Below are 20592 nucleotides of genomic sequence, written 5' to 3' on the forward strand. Positions count from 1 at the left end.
TCAACACCAACCCAGAAAATATCTCACTTTAAACTATTAAAAATGTAGAAAAAAGTCACTTTTTCAAACGTTTTAAGGTTTAAAGTTGTTGAACGAAAGATCCAGATATCTTATATTGCTTGCAGTGTACAGTAAACATCCTACTGTATATGCTTATATTCAATTATTACACTTTAAGGGCAATGAATAAAACATTTGATTTGCCATAAAAGTGAAATGACTGAATCTACACACGTCGCCCATGGCACTTTTTTTCTGTGAAGGTTTTTGCACATACAGCCAGTAAACTTTTGCAGTTAACAAGTTGCATTATTAATCTTGTGGTCTCATTCACATATTTTTGATCTGGATATTTGTAGTCAAACATCTTGCCTGAGAGTGAATTTCAGCCACGCATCACTCTTTGATTCCCTCCATTCATTTCAGAGCTCATTAGAGAAGATCAGACCTGGGCTGTGAGTTGGAGGGGGTGAAACAATGAGAGAGAGAGGACGAGGAGTCTCAAGCATATTAGCCACTACTTACACATAATCTGGCCGCTGGACTCCTCCTTCCTGTTGCCCCACGGAGCCCTTAGCAGCACCTCTTCGCCCATTTCTCTAATACTAATGGTGGGATAAGATCAATTCAAAGAGCGAGGATTGTGCATGGAACCTCCTGTCCATTGGTTTGACTGATCTTGCAAGCAAGCTGATTGCATCACAGTGACAACTTATTGCACTGCCGTCAGCCCGCATCCTGGAGCCTTTGATTGGCATTTCTAATGACCTTTAGCAGATTCCCTGCTGGATAAACTGTAGATTGACAGTTGTTTCACTCAGAGCCATTTGTGTAGCCCATGGCTGTCTAGCAAACTGTTGTGAAACTCTTCCTTTTCATTATCTGCACTACAAAAAAGGTAAGACGGATGATGTAAAAGCCTCAGAGGATCTTTCTCTTGCCAGTGTTGTTCACTTTTATTTCGCAGCTTCTGAATAGCTTTAATACCTGGTGGTTTTTATTAAGCTTTATGTTTGCATTTAGTCTGAAAAAGCTATTATTTTGCATTCAGATTGATGTGACTCTGTAGGTGTTTGCAGCTAATCCAAATGGGATATTTAAATCTCTTTGAAATACCTGTACTATATACACATTTGAAGTTATTTCTTCACCTAATCTGCCCTAAGCAAACTGATTACCTAAAACAGACGCTTCTTCAGTACTTAATCTGTAAATAACCTGCAGACACCCTCTGTTTTTAGGCTTCACCTCAGACTGTCAGTAAGAAAGAGCTGATGCACTGTGGCAGCTAATGCGGTTCATTTGTTTATTTAGATGCAGTGTACACATTTGCTAAATTAACCGGTCTAATTTATCATGTGAGAACGGGACGATTTTACAGACTTAGTTATCCATTTGTGTGCTTATAGTAAAACTAATGACTCCCAGTCAATTTTTTTGCATCAAATGATGTTATATAATCAAGTGTGAAAGCAAAACACTCAATCACACACACCTTAGTTTTCCTACATACTGATGTGCAACGCAATTACTGCTGTGCACCAATGGCTAAAATGAACCGATTGCCAGGCTTTCATCTTGTTAGAGCTGTAACTGTGTGTATCAGTCTTTGATTTGCTTGGCATCATTCAGCATTTTAATCTTGTTCAGAAGAGCCTGAGTCCATCTATAGAGTTCACAATGTGCACTAACAGTAAAGAACATTATTAGATTGGGTCATACTTTTTTTTGATAGTTCGTTTGTTGAATTTAAGTTACATTGCATCTGCATGCAAACTAATTCTCATTAGACTATAAGTAGACTGTTAGGTTGGGGTTTAGGGTTAGGGTTAGTGTGAGTTGACATGTAGTTGCAACGTTTCTTATAGTCAGTTAAATGTCTGTTGAAGGAGCAGCATCAACAGATATTAAGAGGACAGTCTACTAATACTCAAATAAACCATCAAAATAAAGTGTTACCTTTAATTACATTTGCTGGTATTATTTTTGTTGGATGCACAGTGATAGTTTCTATTTGCATGTTTCCATGCAGACAATGATTATCCAATAGTTCATTTCCCAAATTTAGACTTTGAGGTCCATATATTAATGGTAATCCTATTGCACCATAGTAAGAAAACACATATAAATTGGTTTAACGTGCGCAAGATTAAATGCACAGTTGCAAAGTTGCATGCATGTGCTTAATTACTGCAAGCCTACAGGTTATGTAACCAAACAAGGTTATCTCTGCTGGAGAGGGGACTGACTTCTAAGAACCTTTTAATCCAGACCACGTTAAAGCTGAACAACTCTCGTGTCATGTGACATGACATGACCGCCTGCAGCTGTTGATATACAGTTGGAGGACGAAAAAAAAAAGATGGTGATAAACCACAGGTAGTCAAAAATCATGACATTTCCAGTAAACCTGGGTCTGCTGATGTGATCTATACACTATCTTCACATTCTTCTTAATTTCATCAGATCTTATTTTGGATTTTTATCACTGTGGCTATTGCTTTATATCAAATTTGAACTCTGAAAACACATTTTTAGTATCTGGAACTGCGTATTTTCATTCCATTCTGGTTCACGAACATTGATTGCATCAGTTAGATTAAAACTGCACTGTCATTCAGTGTTGTTGTGTCTGCAGCACATCATACACAAACATGTTTTTGTCACACGTACTGGAATACAACGGTTTGTATTGATGACAATGAATGGATTTTACTTGGTGGTTTACAGAAGCTTGTGTAAAATCACAACCAAAGCTGGTAGTGTATGCCAGATCATTTATATTGACATAGTTTACTGTATGCTTCGCTTTTGTTGTCCTCCAGTGCCAAGAAGATGCAGAAGCAAGTGGAGATCAGAATGCATGAGAATCATCTGGATCCTCTTCCAGAGCCTGAAGAGTCCATATGTGGAAGCTGCTGTGACAAACTCATGAAGAACCTGCTTCTAACGCTCACTGTTCTGGGCAAGTCTTTCTTCATGTTTGTATAATCAGTGTGTATTAGTTTGTTTTGTACTTAATAAATGTTGCTAACAGGCAAAAAACAAACAAACAAACAAACAAAAAAACTTATTACTGTTTGTGCTAAATTATGCACTTTTTAAATGATGTGTTATATGACACCACATTTAGGTTAACCATGCATTGTAAAACACTACTGTAAAATTTAAAGTATTACAGGCAGTTTTGGTTGCCATTAAAATTATACAGTCTACAAGTTCACTGTAAAATAACAATAACAATTGTTATTGTTATCTATCTATCTATCTATCTATCTATCTATCTATCTATCTATCTATCTATCTATCTATCTATCTATCTATCTATCTATCTATCTATCTATCTATCTATCTATCTATCTATCTATCTATCTATCTATCTGTAAACTATAATCAAAATACTGAAATTGGATGATATATACTTTGAAAATTAAACTTGTCAGAAAAATTCATCTCTTGTTTGTCTAAATAAATAAATAAATAAATAAATAAATAAATAAATAAATAAATACAGGTCTTTTAGATTTGAGGCCTGTGCTTCATTTGTATCATTTACAAGCCGCTGAATGCCAAACATAGTTTATCACCCCCTTTTTGGCTTTAAGCCTTTTTAGGTGGTGTGGCATGTGCATTAGAAGAAATAGACTACAGAGAGTTAACGAAGGATTACTGCCATCAGTTGATAAATTGTGACTATATGCTATTCAAGCTATGCACAAGTTTGCATAAGACATTATATTTCATAACGTGTTAATTTATTCAGACTTCCTGATCCAAGCAGCTTCATACACGACCTAAAATAAAAATAAATAAAAACTAGTAATAACAAAAGTATATTTTGAGATTATTCTGTGAAGCTCCATGGTTTGTATTCATAATAACCCTTTAGATTACTGAACACATTTTTACCAAGAGTTTTAAATACTGCTTACTAAATTAAAAGTAAAGTAAATGTTATTGTAGATATGTTCAGATATGAGATTAAGGAAACATGAATCTATAGAATAAGGCAAAGATACCAAAGATAAGGTATAGAATAAAACAAGTGTTTTATAATTGTTTATTTATAGCCAATAGTTTAGTAATTTACATGCTAATAATTAAGCAATTAGTTGTCAAAAATGTGTTCCCTAATTTAAAGACTCACCATATTTACTTGCCGTGGCCAAACCATTAGATCACTTATAAAATAAAAGGCATATTTTTAAAGATTTGTAATGTATAGTAGTGTTCACTCATACTACACGCTCAGAAATAAAGTAAAGCGAATTTTCACTGGGATGGTACCTTTTCAACAGGGACAAATTTGTACTTAAAAAGGTCCAAATTGGTACCTCAAAAGTATATAGTAATGTATGTGTATAGTAATGTAAAATATGTACCCTTGAGGTATTAGTATGGACATTTTAGGTACAAATGTGTTCCTTTTGAAAAGATACCACTTCAATGACAGCTTGCGTACCTTTATTTCTGAGAGTGTATGTATAGTTTAAATGCTGACTAGTGTATCATCATTTTCTTTCTCTTCGGCTTAGTCCCTTTATTAATCTGGGGTCGCCACAGCGGAATGAACTGCCAACTTATCCAGCATATGTTTTACGTAGCGGATGCCCTTCCAGCCGCAACCCATCTCTGGGAAACATCCATACACACACATTCACACTCATACACTATGGATAATTTAGCCTACCCAATTCACCTGTATCGCATATCTTTGGACTGTGGGGGAAACCGGAGCACCCGGAGGAAACCCGTGCAAACGCGGGGATAACATGCAAACTCCACACAGAAACGCCAACTGACCCAGTCAAGGCACGAACCAGCGACCTACTTGCTGTGAGGCGACTGCACTACCTACTGCACCCAACACAATCTCACGGCAATTCGTAACTTTTTCATTTAGTGGCTAATTCGTATGAATTTGTACGATCTAATTCGTACAATTTAGTACAATTTGCTTATCCCCCAATGACGGTTGGGGTTAGAAGTGGGGTTAGGTGCCACGCCTCCTTTTTAAAATCGTACCATTTTGTACAACTTTAGCCACTAAACTGCCAAAACGTAAAATACTTACGTTTTCTCGTGAGATCAGGCTGACTGCACCACACGTCGCCTAGTTTATCTTTATGTATGTATATTAGCATTAAATGAATTGAATGTGCTGTTCCTGATGTTCCTCTGTGTGGCCCTCAGGTGTGATCACTGGTTCAGTAGCTGGTATTTTGCTGCGGTACGCATCACCACTGCCCGCTGATGTCATCATGGTCATTGCCTTCCCTGGCGACATTTTGATGAGGATGTTAAAAATGGTCATTTTGCCACTGATCATCTCAAGTTTGATCACAGGTATGGTTATACATACACACCTCCAGCCAGACTACATTGTGCTGTCAATATCCTTTTTATTTGTTTTTTATATTATTATTTTGTATGCTAATTAACTGACATAAAACCAGATTCATCAGTTAATTTATTATAAAATAAAAAAGTGTATTGTAATAATAATAATAATATGTGAATATATTGTAATTATTCTACCCTTGAATGAACACTTTGGTTAGTAGGGTTGACACTTTAAATTCAGTGTCAGCATTTCAAGCATATCACTTTATTAAGGGTGGATCAGTTTCAGTGGTTCATGAGCAGAAAGTTAAAACATGTTGCACAAAAGAGAGAGAGAGAGAAATATGTAAAACACCTCCAGCCATGCTAACAACACACAACAAAAATGCCTTGTTCTTGTGTTCTTGTATCTGTGTGTGTGTGTGTGTGTGTGTACTCTGGTGGACCAGCATGAAAAACAGTGCATCAGCAATTAATTATGTCACAAAAAAATAAAATAATAAAAATAAATAAATAAATAAATAAATAAATAAATAAATAAATAAATAATAATAATAATAATAATAATAATAATAATTATAATAATGAAATGATTAAAACTTTTATAATGTATTATTTAAAAATGCTTTCAAATTTTTTTTAAAGATTAGAAATATTATAACTTTTAGCTTAATAAAATATGCAATTACTTTTTAATAAATATTTAAATAATAATTTGTATTTATTCTGCCCTTGTTTGTCATTTTAGCCTTTTCTTTGTAATTCAGTATAAGATAAAAAGTATGCCTGTTTTTTGAGGGTGGATCAGTTTCAGTGGTTTATGAGAGCAACACGTTTCAACATGTTACAAAAAGAGAAAATAAAAAAATTGAATGTAAATTCCTAATATATTACTCATTCACAAATCACAGCAATAATTATGAAACCAAACCAGAGTAATAACCTCTGTCTACAAAACTGTACAATGATATAGTTAAAAAAGGATGGCATGGTAGCCTTGTCCCATATAGAAATGTAATATAAATGTATTAACTAAATACAATTATGTCATACATATAGTACATATTCAGAGTTCACATAAAGTATTTAAAATATATGTCATATATGCAATATATATTTTAAAATATTGCAAAAAATGTCTGTTTAAGTATATATTTTTTCAACTATTGGAATTACACATACAGTCAAAATGATTAGCCCCATTGAATTAATAGGCCTTATTTATTTTTTTCCTAGTTTCCATTTAATAGAAAGAAGATTTTTTCAACACATTTCTGAACATAATAGTTTTAATAACTCATTTCTAATAACCGATTTCTTCAATCTTAGCCATGATGACAGTACATAATGTTATTATCTGTATTTTCGGTATTATTGGTTTTTAGAATATTTATAAGCTAGATTGACCCAAAACAATCACATTTAGACAACAAAATTAACATTTAGAAGATATAAAACTGATATAAACATGTAAAGCTCGTAGTTTGTAACGTTTGTCCCATCAACAGCTTTATTCACGTCACCTCACACTACAGCTTCTAATCAAATCATAACCAATCAAATGCTCTTTAGTATCTGACATGCCCGCCCCATTCAAGACACAGGTCATTTCCTTTTCATTTGATACACTTGAGCTCAACCGCTCTGACTAGCAGAGCAAAACGCTATTGTTTTTTTTTAAAGGGGGAGGAGCTACTCTATATATGTCCCACCCTTTCGGTGTTTCAGTTTAGAATATGTCAAACATCGAACAAAACTGCATATTTCCAAGCACTTCATGGGACCTTTAATCATATCACATACAAAATTGACATATATTTGCATAGATCAGATTTGTATATGGGGTGAAAATGCATTGATGGTCGTAACGCTTTGCTGTTGTTTATCATAATAGTTATTATTATTCTTATTTCTTTTAGGTTTAGCTGGCTTGGATGCCAAGTCGAGTGGCCGCCTGGGCACAAGGGCCATGATTTACTACATGTCCACCACTGTCATCGCAGCTGTGCTGGGGGTGATTCTGGTGCTCCTCATCCACCCTGGAAACCCCAAACTCAAGGCAAACCTGGGCGAGGGCAAAAAGAATGACGAAGTGTCCAGTTTAGATGCCTTCTTTGATCTCATCCGAAATCTGTTTCCAGAAAATCTCGTTCAGGCTTGTTTCCAGCAGGTTTGTGTTCCTAGAGTGCTTTGTTTTTTTATTTAATCTCATTCTTTAAACTTATTCTGTAAATTTTATAACAGTTAATGGTCTCTCGTTAATATTCAATGTCTTAATGATTCATATAAAATGTCTTTTAGATCCAGACTGTTACTACTAAGGTGGAAATCGCTCCTCCTCCCCCTCCAACTCGGTTTGGACGAAACGCTACCAAGGGTGCAGCGAAATATGTGATCAAGAAATCTCTTCAGTTCAAGAGCGGCATGAATGTGTTAGGTATCAAATGGCTTCATGATATATGCATGAAAAGATCATTAACGTACATCGCATTAAGATGATGTGTTATGTGTTCTTGTAGGTATCATTGGTTTCTTTGTGGCATTTGGGATTTGCATGGGAAAGATGGGAGAGAAGGCCAAACTGATGGTTGATTTCTTCAACACTCTCAATGAGATCGTTATGAGGCTTGTCGGCATGATCATGTGGTCAGTATTCATGATTTTAATCCCATTGATCACATTTCATACTATTTTTTGACTGATTTATTTACTGTGCAGATAAAGTACACTGTAAAAAGCAATTAGTTGACTTTACTAAATAAAAACATGTCAACTAAATATGTCGCCTTATGATTATTAGGTAAACAAATTAAAAGTTAAGTCAATGTATGCCTTTTTGTAAGTCAAATTAATTTGTTGCCTTTTAAGCAGCAAGTTTACTTCACTTTTTGGAGTGCATATAGTAGTCAACATTTCAAGTGGATCAACAAGTTCTAAAACTTTTAAACAACACTCATTACTACGGAGACCCGGAAAGGACATGAATGAGGTGGAAAAAATGGATGGGAGAAAAAAAAACTGAGTGATAGAAAAATTTTTTTTCTTTAAGTTTTTGCGTTCCCTCGTAAAAATGTTCCACAAATACTTTCTGTTCACTTCATACACATCAACCTTCCCATTTTTTTGCTGTGATTCTCCTTTATTTTACCATTCTATCTCGCTATTATCTTATCATTAGGTATTTTACCATATTTCTCTCACATTTTTAATCTTGAAAGCATGCTGAAATTAATATGAAATGTCTGAATTGATGTGCGTCGATTGTAGCCCTTCCAATGCAACCTCTGAATCAGTGACTGCATGTATAAGCACTCATTGATGGATGCGCTGTGTTTGATAAACTGATCCCAGATCAGCTTCTCATTCATTCATTTTCTTTTCAGCTTAGTCCCATTATTAATCTGGGGTTGCCACAGCGGAATGAACTGCCAAATCAGCTTCTGTACACGCCATTTAGAGGAGCTAAAGTGCTGGACACTTTGGGATTTGGGTGTGTGTTTAAACAGAATACTTATATGAATAATATGTAAACATACATTCATCCAGCATTTTTTAGAGCACAACTAATTTAGTCTTAAACCAGCACAAACAGTTACTGAAGTAATAAAGTGCTTTCATTATAGATCTGTGCATTCTTATAATGACACCTCTGTTATCAAATAAAACAAAACAAGATATTTATTTGCTGCTCTGTATTTGATGAGGTTGCATGTGAAGGGTAACGATCAATGAACAGCATTAATGGAAAGAGGACGAATGTAGACATTTTTATATTAATTTCAACATGCTTTCAAGATTAAAAATATGAGAGAAATATGGGAAAATACTTAAATGGGATGATAGAAGGATAGAATTGTAAAACTTAAACTTAAAGTGAACTTCAACTCTGAAAACTGCACTGACACAGCTTCTACTAGAACTTCTATGTTAAGCTGCTTTGACACAATCTACATTGCAAATGTGCTATGGAAATAAACATAAAATTAATTAAATTTAATTTAATTAAAATACAGGAAAATCCCGGCAAAATTGGGAGGTTTAACATGTGTGAAGTGAACAGGAAGTGTTTGTGGAAAACTTAAAAAATAAATATTTTCCTATTGATTTTTAAAATGTCTTTCTTACACACATTTTTTTTTTTCGTACACACATTTTTTTTCCTACACCCATTTTTTTTTCTTACATCTATTTTTCCCCCACCATCATACCCCTTACGGGTCTCCGTACCATTCCTGTCTTAAAAGCTATATTTTTAGTTTATTCTACACTACTATTTAAACTTTTGGGTAATAGAATTATTTGTAAACACATCTCTTCTGACCAATCCTGAATTTATCTGATGAAAACAAACCGTTAAAAAAAAAAAAAAAAAAAAAAAAAAAAAAAAAAATATATATATATATATATATATATATATATATATATATATATATATATATATATATATATATATATATATATATAATCATAATTAGTTTAAAATAACTTTAAATATTTTTTATTTCTACTTTAAAAAAAATGCAGCTCTTTAGTGTCAAAGCATCCTTCAGACATTATTCTGATTTGTCTTTTGGGGGTATTAGGACACATTTCTCAATATTAACTAACTACATATAACTTGAATTTGTGTGTGGCAATTGTGATACTGTGATTTTACCTTTATTATAAATGTTTTATTATATATGCATTTTCAGAAGAGCTGTTCAGTTTAATACATCACTGCTGAATAAAACTATTTGATTGATTAATTGACTTTAGTTTATTGGACTTTTGCTAAATAAAATATGAATGTATTTGATCACGCTTTGCTGCATGGTATAACAAACCCTTAACTAAGTATTTTATCTCAATAATCTCCTAATTGGCTGCTTATTAATATTTTTAGGTTTAGATATTGGGTAGGACTAGAGATGTAGAATAAGATCATTCTTTATGAGTACTAATAAAAAGCCAGTATCATAATAATAAACATGTAATAAGCTAGCAGTTAATTGTGTGAATACTGAAACTAAGGTGTTCCCATTTCCTTGTGTAGTGTGTTTTTGTTTACTGTATTTGTTTCCTTTAACTTTATTAAACTGACCAACTATATTTCCTGTTGAAGGTGTAGTTTAGCTATTAATTTGTTTTTCTGTCCTGTCACAGGTATTCCCCCATTGGTATTGCGTGTTTGATCTGTGGGAAGATCATCTCCATTAATGATCTGGAAATGGTGGCCAAACAACTGGGCATGTACATGGTCACGGTCATCGTTGGACTCATTATTCATGGAGGCATATTTCTTCCCTTAATATATTTTGTAATCGTTCGGAAAAACCCATTCAAATTCTTCATGGGACTTTTCCAAGCTTGGGTCACCGCCTTAGGAACAGCTTCCAGGTTAGTCACTTTCCTTTAATTATGTTTTCCCTTAGATATTTGTATGACACACGTTGAACTAAAGAGTTTAGTTTGTTATGTTTGGTTGTGTCTCAATTTTTGATATGCAATTTTTGTAGTGCTGGCACATTACCTGTCACTTTCCGCTGCTTGGAAGAAAATCTGGGTATCGACAAGAGAGTGACGCGATTCGTGTTACCTGTTGGAGCAACCATCAACATGGACGGTACTGCACTTTATGAGGCCGTAGCTGCCATTTTTATTGCCCAGATGAATGGAATCGAACTTGATCCTGGTCAGATCGTGACAGTCAGGTAAGAGCAAATTTCTAGACAAAAAAAATAAACAATTTAGTATAAATTTACAATACATTGTTTGTACCACAACATTATTTTTGTTGCTCATTCATTGCTCATGCTCATTGTAAACACTGCCAACACATGCTTCAGTCCAACTTCTATATACTACACTCTCAGAAATAAAAGTATGCAAGCTTTCACTGGGGTGGTACCTTTTCAAAAGGTACAAATTTGTACTTAAAGGGTCCATATACACTGAAAAAAGTGTTGCATGCAGAACTGTTGCAAACAATTTATTTGTGTTGAATTTAAACAAACAAATTAAGTTTAATAATGTTCAACTTAATTTGTTTGTTTAAATTCAACACAAATAAATTGTTTACAACCACTTAACGTAAAAAAATTGAGTAAATCCAAGGAATCATCTCTGAATAATTTTTTTCAGTGTAGGTACCTCAAACATATTCATTAGTACCTTAAAATTTTATGGGGAACTCTTTTGGAACTCTTTTGGAACTTTTTAGGTACGAATATGTACTCTTGAGGTATTAATAAGTTACCACCCCAGCGACAACTTGCATACTTTTATTTCTAAGAGTGTAGGAGGCATGAAAACACCAACAAAAAATTATTTCATGAGCAGATTATAGACAAATAAACCTTCTATTTTATTTAATAATTAATTTTTTGGTTTGTGAAGACCTCAACATAAACAATAAGCTTCATTTGTAAACAAATACATTTGTTTCACGTATCTCCATATGAACTGCTTTTATGACATAGTTTGCTTGGTACGTAAGACACTGTAAAAATAATAACAATAAAAATGCAAATGGAGTTTTGTGTCACATTTGTTTTTGAGAACACTTGGTTTACAATTAGTGCACACACTATATGGTTTAATTGTTTAGTAGCAGTTTTCTAATCAAATCTGAAATCACAAATATATAAATGCAATATCAAACATTTGTAATTGTTTCTTTGCATTTTGAAAAAAATATCCTTTAATTTTATAGCATTGCACCCATGTGAACTCCAGAAGTGTGCGGGTGTGTGTGTTTATTTCTGTGTTCACACAGGTGTGGTGAGGGCACAAAAACTTCCTAAAAGTTCAATTCCCTCGTGAGGCCCGACCAAAATATCCTTATTACCAATTGGTACACCGCATGCACCATGATAAATGATGCACATCAAAGCTGAAATTTAGTATAATTCAAAGACGAGTCAGAATCCAACTTAAAATTGGACTAAAATTACAGAGTGTATTCCTAGCATAAACTGGCTGGTGATGAGCTGGATTAAGCTTGTCCTTTGCTGGTCCTGACCAGGGTTGTTGCTAGATCGGATATGGTTGCGGCCAGAAATTAAAGTGAATTATTTATATTATTCATAAAATTTTCCATTTACTGTATTTTATTAACGTCTACCCCCACCCCAACCTTAAACCCAACCATCACAGTACTGTAAAATATTAATTATTGTTATACAGTGTCATAAAATGCTGCTATATTAATGTGCATAACACACTTCCGGCCGGCCGCGCATCTGATCTAGACTTTACCCCTGACCAGCTATGAACCAGCAAGAACTTGCACATAAATAGCAACAAACAAGCTTAAACTAGCAGCCAAGTCAAAATCTATCTATGCAGCATATTTCTTCTGCTTTTAGTGGCGTTGCGGTGTAGTGTACGTGATACATACTGCAAACAACACCCTTTTGAGGATATATGAATATGAATAAACACTTAATTTCAGCATTTATTTTGGCCTAATATGGTCTGATGCAAGAATTATAGAAAACTAGAAATCTACTTCAACTCCTTCCGTTAAGTTTAGCTACAATCAAATTTGAGTTCACAATTTTTTTTTTTAGTAGGTACAATGTATTTTAATAAATAGGGTGAAATGGCACAATTTTATGTTTTTTTTTTTTTTTGACACTGATGCAGTCACACTGCTGAAATGTTTGTTTTTTTGTTTTCTCCTATAATCTATTTAACCAATTAGTGAGTGCAGACCTTCATTGCTAGTTGTCATTTAAAGATATTTGGTCACAGCACCAAACTTATCTGGGAGAGCTCTGTGATTTACATTTTACTGAGCGTTTTGTCTTTGTCTTTTTACAAGTTGTTTGTCCAATAAGTGTCAAAGATTATCTTTATGTCTCAAACTATTCTTTATGAAACTGAAAACATCCACACCTTCCTAAAATCTATCATTAAAACTTACATCATTTGATGTGAAGATTTTCAAAACACTGCCCAAATGTATACTTAAGAAAAGAAAGCATAATTTTTAATCTCACATGTTGTGGAGATGCTGTTTGTGGCCAGTCCAAAAGCCTAGCCCTCATATATGAATGAAATTATACAAATAAATAACAATTAGCCATTAAATAAAAAAAAGTTTCGAACTGTCTTGAGATTGCATTGGGTGCTCGTTAGGTGCCAATCACGATACAATGAAAAGTTGACTAATCAGAGCACTGTGTGCTATTCAGTTTGTTGAGCTGTGTAAAGATAAACACATTTCAGAAAGAGAGATGAGCAACAATAATAGACGGTCTGTGGGAAAATTGTGTGTTTTATAACTTAAACCATGTAAACACATTGCATTACACCAATTACACGTCATAACCATGACCTGTTATGACATTAATTAATTGCATTTTTCATTTTACTGAGCAGCTAGTCTTATCTAAAACCTTTTTCCTTTTTGTTTGTAGCCTGACGGCCACTCTGGCTAGTGTTGGAGCAGCCAGTATTCCCAGTGCTGGTTTGGTGACAATGCTTCTGATCTTGACAGCTGTTGGACTGCCGACTCAAGACATCAGTTTACTGGTAGCAGTCGACTGGCTTCTGTAAGTTAAAGCAATCTCAGATGTTACTTTAAGCAATTGCTGTCCATCACAATATAGGCTCATTCTAAAAAAGTAGCCCTATATACGTTTCTGGAGATTACAAATAATGTAGCCAAAAGTATGTGTAGTTGCATTTCGTCTCTAAAACGAATGCTACGGGGTGGTATGATGCCGTTCCTTTTCGCGCTGACACCAACCCAACTCCTTATGAACTGCTTTCCCACTGTTCCAGTCTGTCCAGTAGCTCGCCATGTACGCAGGCAGACTTGAGATGCATAGAGGAGTTGACCATGACAACGGGGTGTGAGTCTGGTAAAGAACGCTCCCAGAAATGAAGGCAAAAAACAAGCCTAAAAATCAAATAATCAGGTAAATAACCGGGTAAGAATGTGGTAAAATCTGAAAATGCGGAAAAAAAATTAGGCGAAAAATTTTTCTGGTTTGCTTTTTAAATCTGTAGGTTGAGGTTAGGGAAGTTGGTGGGTGGGTCAGTCGGTGCTTTTAAAAACACTATTAATTGGGTTTAGGAAAGGAGGAGGGTGGGTCAGTCGATCGGTCAGTCAGTGAGTTGGTCAGTCCACTCTGGTGGATTTACAGAACAGCAGGCACGAATGGCACTCGCGAGAGAAATTTGAGATCTAAAATAGCGTACACAGCAGCCTTTGGTGGATTCACGAAAATGAAAACTGCAAAAAAAAAAGTAGCTCCTGGGACGTATTTGGCACTCTCCAGAAATGTATATAGTGGTACGTTTTCAGAATGAGTCTGGGTTGGTCAATCAAGAGTATGGCTCATTTTAAGTTTTAGCATTAACTAAAATCTCATGACATATTTACACATTTGCGTTTCATGTTAGGACAAGCCCTAATGGCATTTATATGTCGTTTAGCCTTGAGAGATGTGGCACCTCTTTGTTCCCTTCTGCTTTATCAAACAGGGATCGCTTCCGAACATCAGTCAATGTCATTGGCGACTCGTACGGGGCAGGAATCGTGTACCACCTCTCTAAAGATGAGCTTGACATGTTCGATGCACAGCAGATTCGGCCAGATGACTTTGAGATGGCCAAGACACAGTCCTATTACGAGAATAACTCTAACCACGGTGTATATCACAACTCCTGTCAGCCGATCCAAATAGATGACTGCAAGGTACATTTCACTCTCACTGACATAGAAACCTGTATGTAGATGCTTTCTTTTCATTCCTTAACTTTGTATGTATCATTGTGATTTTATTTTATTTTTTTTACTCTTTTGTATTTTTGATCATTGCTGATGTGAATGCACAAGAGATGAAATTATATAAAAGAATAAATAAATATTGTTTATTTATTTGTTCTGGTACTTGGTGAAATGGCAGTTTTGGGCAGGCTTTGCCCATATCAGTGGTTAGATCTGATGAATTTGGCAGTTGCATGTGTACACTTTAAAAAATAAAGGAAGTTTATTGGCATTGATGGTTCCATGAATAACCTTTAACTATCACACAAAATAATGTTGATTATGTACAATTCTAGATTATTAAAGTGATACTTCACCCAAAATGAGCATTTTCTCAGCATTTACTCACCTCTGGTGGTTCCAAACCTTTATTAGTTTTTTAATTGAAAAACTATTTTTAAAAATGTGTGAAACTAATAGTGATGGCGTGTTCTCCCAGTGTTGGCATGGTTGTCCTCTGAGTGCTCCAGTTCCCCCACAGTCTAAAGACATGCGCTATAGGTAAATTGGATAAATTAAATTGCCCGTAGTCGATGAGTGTACATGTGAATGAGTGTGTATTGGTGTTTCCCAGCACTGGGTCGCGGCTGGAAGGGCATCTATTGCGTAAAACATATGCCGGAATACAGTGCTTAATTTGGAAAGGAATAATTCCCGGAACAAAATCAGGAAATAAAAGTTACCAAGATCGACGTCCAGTTTTCCCGGAACATGACATCATTAAACGGTGATTGCACATAAAAAGAGTCACTTTTCTGAACAGTCTTTTAATATTTTGTGCTATATATAATGTTATAGGTCAGTCATGGATAGTAAAAACATGTAGCTACAAACCGTATAAAATAAATAATATTTGTGCAGTTTCAATCACTATTTGGTTCACTTGACTATTATATGCCAGGTGAAAAACAAATAATTAAATGACTCACTCAGTCTAATCTTCAAGAAGAGCCCACAGTTACCTCTTCTCTCACATTTTTGGCTGACTTGAGATCGCTTTGTTTCTTCCGCTATCCTGATTAATTCGTGCAGTTGCATCTTCTCAATAGCTCTTTTGATCAGGCTCATTATCAGATTTACTATTGGTTTTAAAATTTTTTAATATAAATTAAAATGCAAAATATAAAATGACTGTATCTTTGCCATTTTTAAAATACAAATATTATCTAGGTGGGACACTGTGCCATTATTTATTTTGATTTATTCACTGCGCGCGAAACAACAATCATCAACCAATGAGAAACATAAACATGAGAAAGCTGATTGGCTTAAAAAAATTGTTGAGGCCCAATAGTTTTGTTTTAACTTGCGCATGGTGACTACTATTATGTGTGTGCACTGCACGCACACACTCCACACAGCGTTTGCATTCATGTTCTCCCCCCCTCTCTCTTTCTCACACACACACGCACACACACACACACACACACAAACACGTAGGTATTCACCGCGCACAAGTTTACTGCACACAAATTAAAATAAATACCAGAACACAAAACAGGAATATCAGACATTTTCCGTAACAGGATCCGGCAAGATCCAACTCAAATTTAGCTCTGCTGTAATAGTTGGCGGTTTATTCGGTTGTGGCGACCTCTGAAATAGAGACTAAGCTGAAGAAAAATGAATGAATGAATGAATGAATGAATGAATGAATGAAGGAATGAATGAATGAAACCAGTAGCTGTTGCTGCTATTATAAAATACTCAGTCAGTGGCTACCAGTTCACAATGTAATATCTTCGAAAAAAAAAAAAAAAGTTTTCTTTTGAAAAGATAAAAAATAAATAAATGTCAAAAATGAATCTCAACTGAGATTTTCTTTGGGTGAAGCATCCCTTTAAAATTTTCTTCACACTTAAAAATTATCTTTGAAAGCAGTTTTGGAAAACCCCAAATAGTTCTTCAATGCCATCACTGTAAAAAAAAAAAAAAAAACCTTTTTGGAACCTTTATTTTTTAGAATGTACAGAAAATATCTAGTATCAATCAATGCCAAGCTGCCTTTTGTCGAGTAAAAATCAAAAGAGAGTCAAATCAGCATATAAATGCAAAGACAAAAGCTGCTATTTCATTTCTTTCAAGCTCAGTGTTTTTAAGCTTGACAGAAAAGTGACTATTATAAGAAAACACCATTATTTTCTTTCTCTTTTTTTATGAATTCATGCCACTTTTCACTGCACTTGAGTAGACATTTCGACCCTGTGTTTCACAGATGCATAGGTTTGTGTGGTAGCACGCATGGCACTTTTTCACACCCCCCTTTAGAAGACTAGCTTTGGACAGAGATTCACCTAAAATTAGGAAATAAAAAAGAATGCAAAGTTTACAATGATTCAAATGATTTTCTCTATCTGCATTCAGACTTTCAGCATTCTGTAAGGAATCCCGCTGCAGCTAATTATTATCTGTCATGTGGTGGGTACATTTTTGTGAATTTGGAATTATAAACTGTGCTGTTAAAATATCAAACTACCTGAATTCTCTGCTCCAAACCCTAAACAGTTTAGTTAGCACCGGTTAATGCATTTTAACTGTGCCTTGGTCCAACAGTTAGTTGTCCCTGATAATTGCTTTCAGGTAACCTTGGCCTCAAATGGCTCCCCTGCGGAGTTCTCACTTGTTGAGGAGGAACCATGGATTCGCGAGTAACACAGCACACAGATCCAGCACCGCCTTATCCTGAGTCCCACAAGCTTATCCTTTCTGCTGAAAACCAAATGCTAACATTATGCATATAAACAGTCAGAAGTTTTCACACATTTTTTCACATGCACAAACACCTTGTTTTTTTGTATTACAATCTCAGTACATCTGAATTTAGCTGGCACTGATTGTGGTTCATACGGGGTATATATATATATATATATATATATATATATATATATATATATATATATATATATATATATATATATATATATATATAGTTTTAGGATTGATGATTGGTCTATAACCTGCTGCCTTAGGGCTATCGACCCCAGACTGACCCTAAAGCACCACTAGTGGCAGGTAGACAGAAGTGCAGCTTGTTTGCTGACCATACCTTTGACTAGTTTGGCTTAGGTGGATTAACCCTTGGTAGCGGCACTCCAGATCAGCCTCTTATAAGAGCTTACCAATGTACTTAGAGGTTCGGAAATAGCCGTTTGCCTCCAAATGCTGCCACTTATTTTTAGACGCCGCTCAACGTAATTGCCACGTCAGCAATTAGAGAGCATTCAGACATCGAGTTGATCGACGTTATCTGACAGTACTGTTGGTTGTGATATACTGTTGGCTTGTGAAGTGAACTGTTTGATATGTTTAAGGGACTTGCATGTGTGTAGGTTTTGTACGTATCTGTGTGCTTTGTTAAGTTGTCGATTTATTTATATGTTTATTTGCTAAGTTGCAATCTTGCCTTGAAGACATCAACTGCAAACTGTGCAGAGAGAAGACGATAATATTAAATGAAATCCCATTTGTTTGGATGCTAGATCACTGATAGTGATTCTCAGAGGAGCCTTCTTGGATGCTCGGATATTACGTCCAGTTAAATGGATTCTTTATTGGCCCTCATGTATTTGGTGCTCAGGTTGTTAGCATGTTATTCGAACAGAAAAACAAGATGACAGATTTGAGATCTATCGTTAAGCATGCACCATTTATTTGATAGTATCTACGTTGTTTAATAGCAAAACAATCAAGATTCCTCTTTTGCACCAGAATCTTAAAATGTTCTCATTAAAGTGCCTCCTTGCACTTTCTGTAAATAAATAAATACACACACAAATATATAATCTGTTTTATTTTAGATTTATTTTTCATGCAAACTAATGTGTAGTATTAATCACCTGTCGGCTATTGTTTTATAAAACAATCGCATTTCATGTATTCAATTCAGTATATTATTTTACTAGATTAGAGTATAACAGGTTGTCTTGAGTAGTTATCATTATTGTATACTGTACACATCACTGGGAACAGGTGGCTGTGAAATATTGTTTGATGAGTACAAATGTGTGTATATGAATGCAAGTATTTTTTCACTGTTACAATTCATGACGAGAATGTGTCTCACATATTGTGTTAAACATTTTGGTAGGGATTATGACTAGGGGGAAAAGTCAAATAACTAATTATTATAACTAAGGCTCATTGAGTGCAGAGAAAATTATGTAAATTCAATGTAAATGTAAATAAAGGAAATTGTACACAACTTAGAGACAGTATCTATGATATGAATATGTGCGCTGTTGGCATATGTGTTCAGGCAGGGCCTGACATTTCTGTAGACAAACGGTACTATGATGTATGCTATAAATGTGACCATCCTTCTCTTTTTATTATCTGCAACCCTGTTTGGTTTCAAAGACATCAAGTAACTTTGTCTACCAAACTGTCCACTTTATAAAATTTGTCTTTTTTCTCTGTTTTCTATGAAACACCTTTAACCAATTGTAAATAAAGCCAATTCTTCTTGTCTCAGCTGGGCGTCTTGTTTTTCTTTAGTTTAGCCATGACTAGTGGCAGGTGAGAAATTATTTTATTAAAGATGTCTTACTCAAATCATTGGAGGAAACCGATTGGAACAAACCATTTAAGTTCAAAAACTAATCCTAATGAGTACTGTGAACTTAATCCATTTCAGTTAATAAAGCAATTTGGACACAGTAAAAACCAATAAATAAGGAGAACTCAAACCAATTGAGTACTGTAAAACCCAATAAGTTAAGGCAACTCAAACCGTTTAAGGAAACTGATTGCCATAAACTATTTGAGTTAAAAAAATAATCTATATGAGTACTGTAAACTTTCTCCATTTAAGTTGAAGTAATGAGGTATTTAATTAAGTTATTGACTTCATCACTGAGTTCAAAACTGTTTTCAAATGTAGTAGAATTAACTTTCAGTTAATTTTGAGTTGGCGACGGGGTGGCACAGTACGTAGTTCTGTCGCCTCACAGCAAGAAGATCGCTGGTTTAAGCCTCGGCTGGGTCAGTTGGCATTTCTCTGTGGAGTTTGTATGTTCTCCCCGCATTTGCGTGGGTTTCCTCTGGGAGTTCCGGTTTCCCCCACATTTCCAAAGACGTGGTACAGGTGAATTAGGTAAGCTAAATTGTCAGTGGTGTATGTGTGTGAAAGAGAGTGTATGGTTGTTTCCCAGTGATAGGTTGCAGCTGGAAGAACATCTGCTGAGTAAAACATATGTTGGATAAGTTGTCGGTTCATTCAGCTGTGGCGACTCCAGGTTTATAAAGGGACTAAACCAAAAAGAACCTAACCATCTTTTTCGCCTTTCCCAATTTTCTTTAGCCAAAGGATGTGAAATACTTCTCATTAAACTATGTAAATGTGCTTTACTATCTGTAGTAAAAACAATATTAATTTATGTCTTTATAATATCATTTAACATCTCACTCATCATTTTTACTCGCATTCCTTTCTTAAATTGAATTACATTTTATTAAATGACTCATCCCACAAGAAATATGCTGCGAGA

General features: G+C 34.8%; 1 protein-coding gene across 4 annotated transcripts; it reads left to right on the forward strand.

Annotated features, from left to right (window-relative positions):
• The first annotated feature begins 819 nt into the window (after nt 1–819).
• Nucleotides 820–17942, forward strand: slc1a2a (solute carrier family 1 member 2a). 4 transcript variants are annotated; one of them, XM_021477554.3, is made up of 12 exons: nt 820–898; nt 2826–2965; nt 5194–5346; nt 7263–7513; nt 7645–7780; nt 7863–7989; nt 10489–10722; nt 10842–11036; nt 13749–13883; nt 14821–15034; nt 17471–17524; nt 17687–17929. In XM_021477554.3, the coding sequence occupies exons 2-11, from the start codon at nt 2836–2838 to the stop codon at nt 17486–17488; spliced, it is 1593 nt and encodes a 530-aa protein (XP_021333229.1). In that variant the 5' UTR covers nt 820–898; nt 2826–2835; the 3' UTR covers nt 17489–17524; nt 17687–17929. The 4 variants fall into 4 exon arrangements, with proteins under 4 accessions (XP_021333229.1, XP_005166534.1, XP_005166535.1 ...); XM_005166477.5 differs by lacking the exon at nt 17471–17524 and having other exon boundaries at nt 17687–17942; XM_005166478.6 differs by lacking the exon at nt 17687–17929 and having other exon boundaries at nt 17471–17577.
• Nucleotides 17943–20592: the final 2650 nt, after the last annotated feature.

This window comes from Danio rerio, chromosome 7 (genome assembly GCF_049306965.1).
Source record: "Danio rerio strain Tuebingen ecotype United States chromosome 7, GRCz12tu, whole genome shotgun sequence".
In the NCBI taxonomy this organism is placed as follows: domain Eukaryota; kingdom Metazoa; phylum Chordata; class Actinopteri; order Cypriniformes; family Danionidae; genus Danio; species Danio rerio.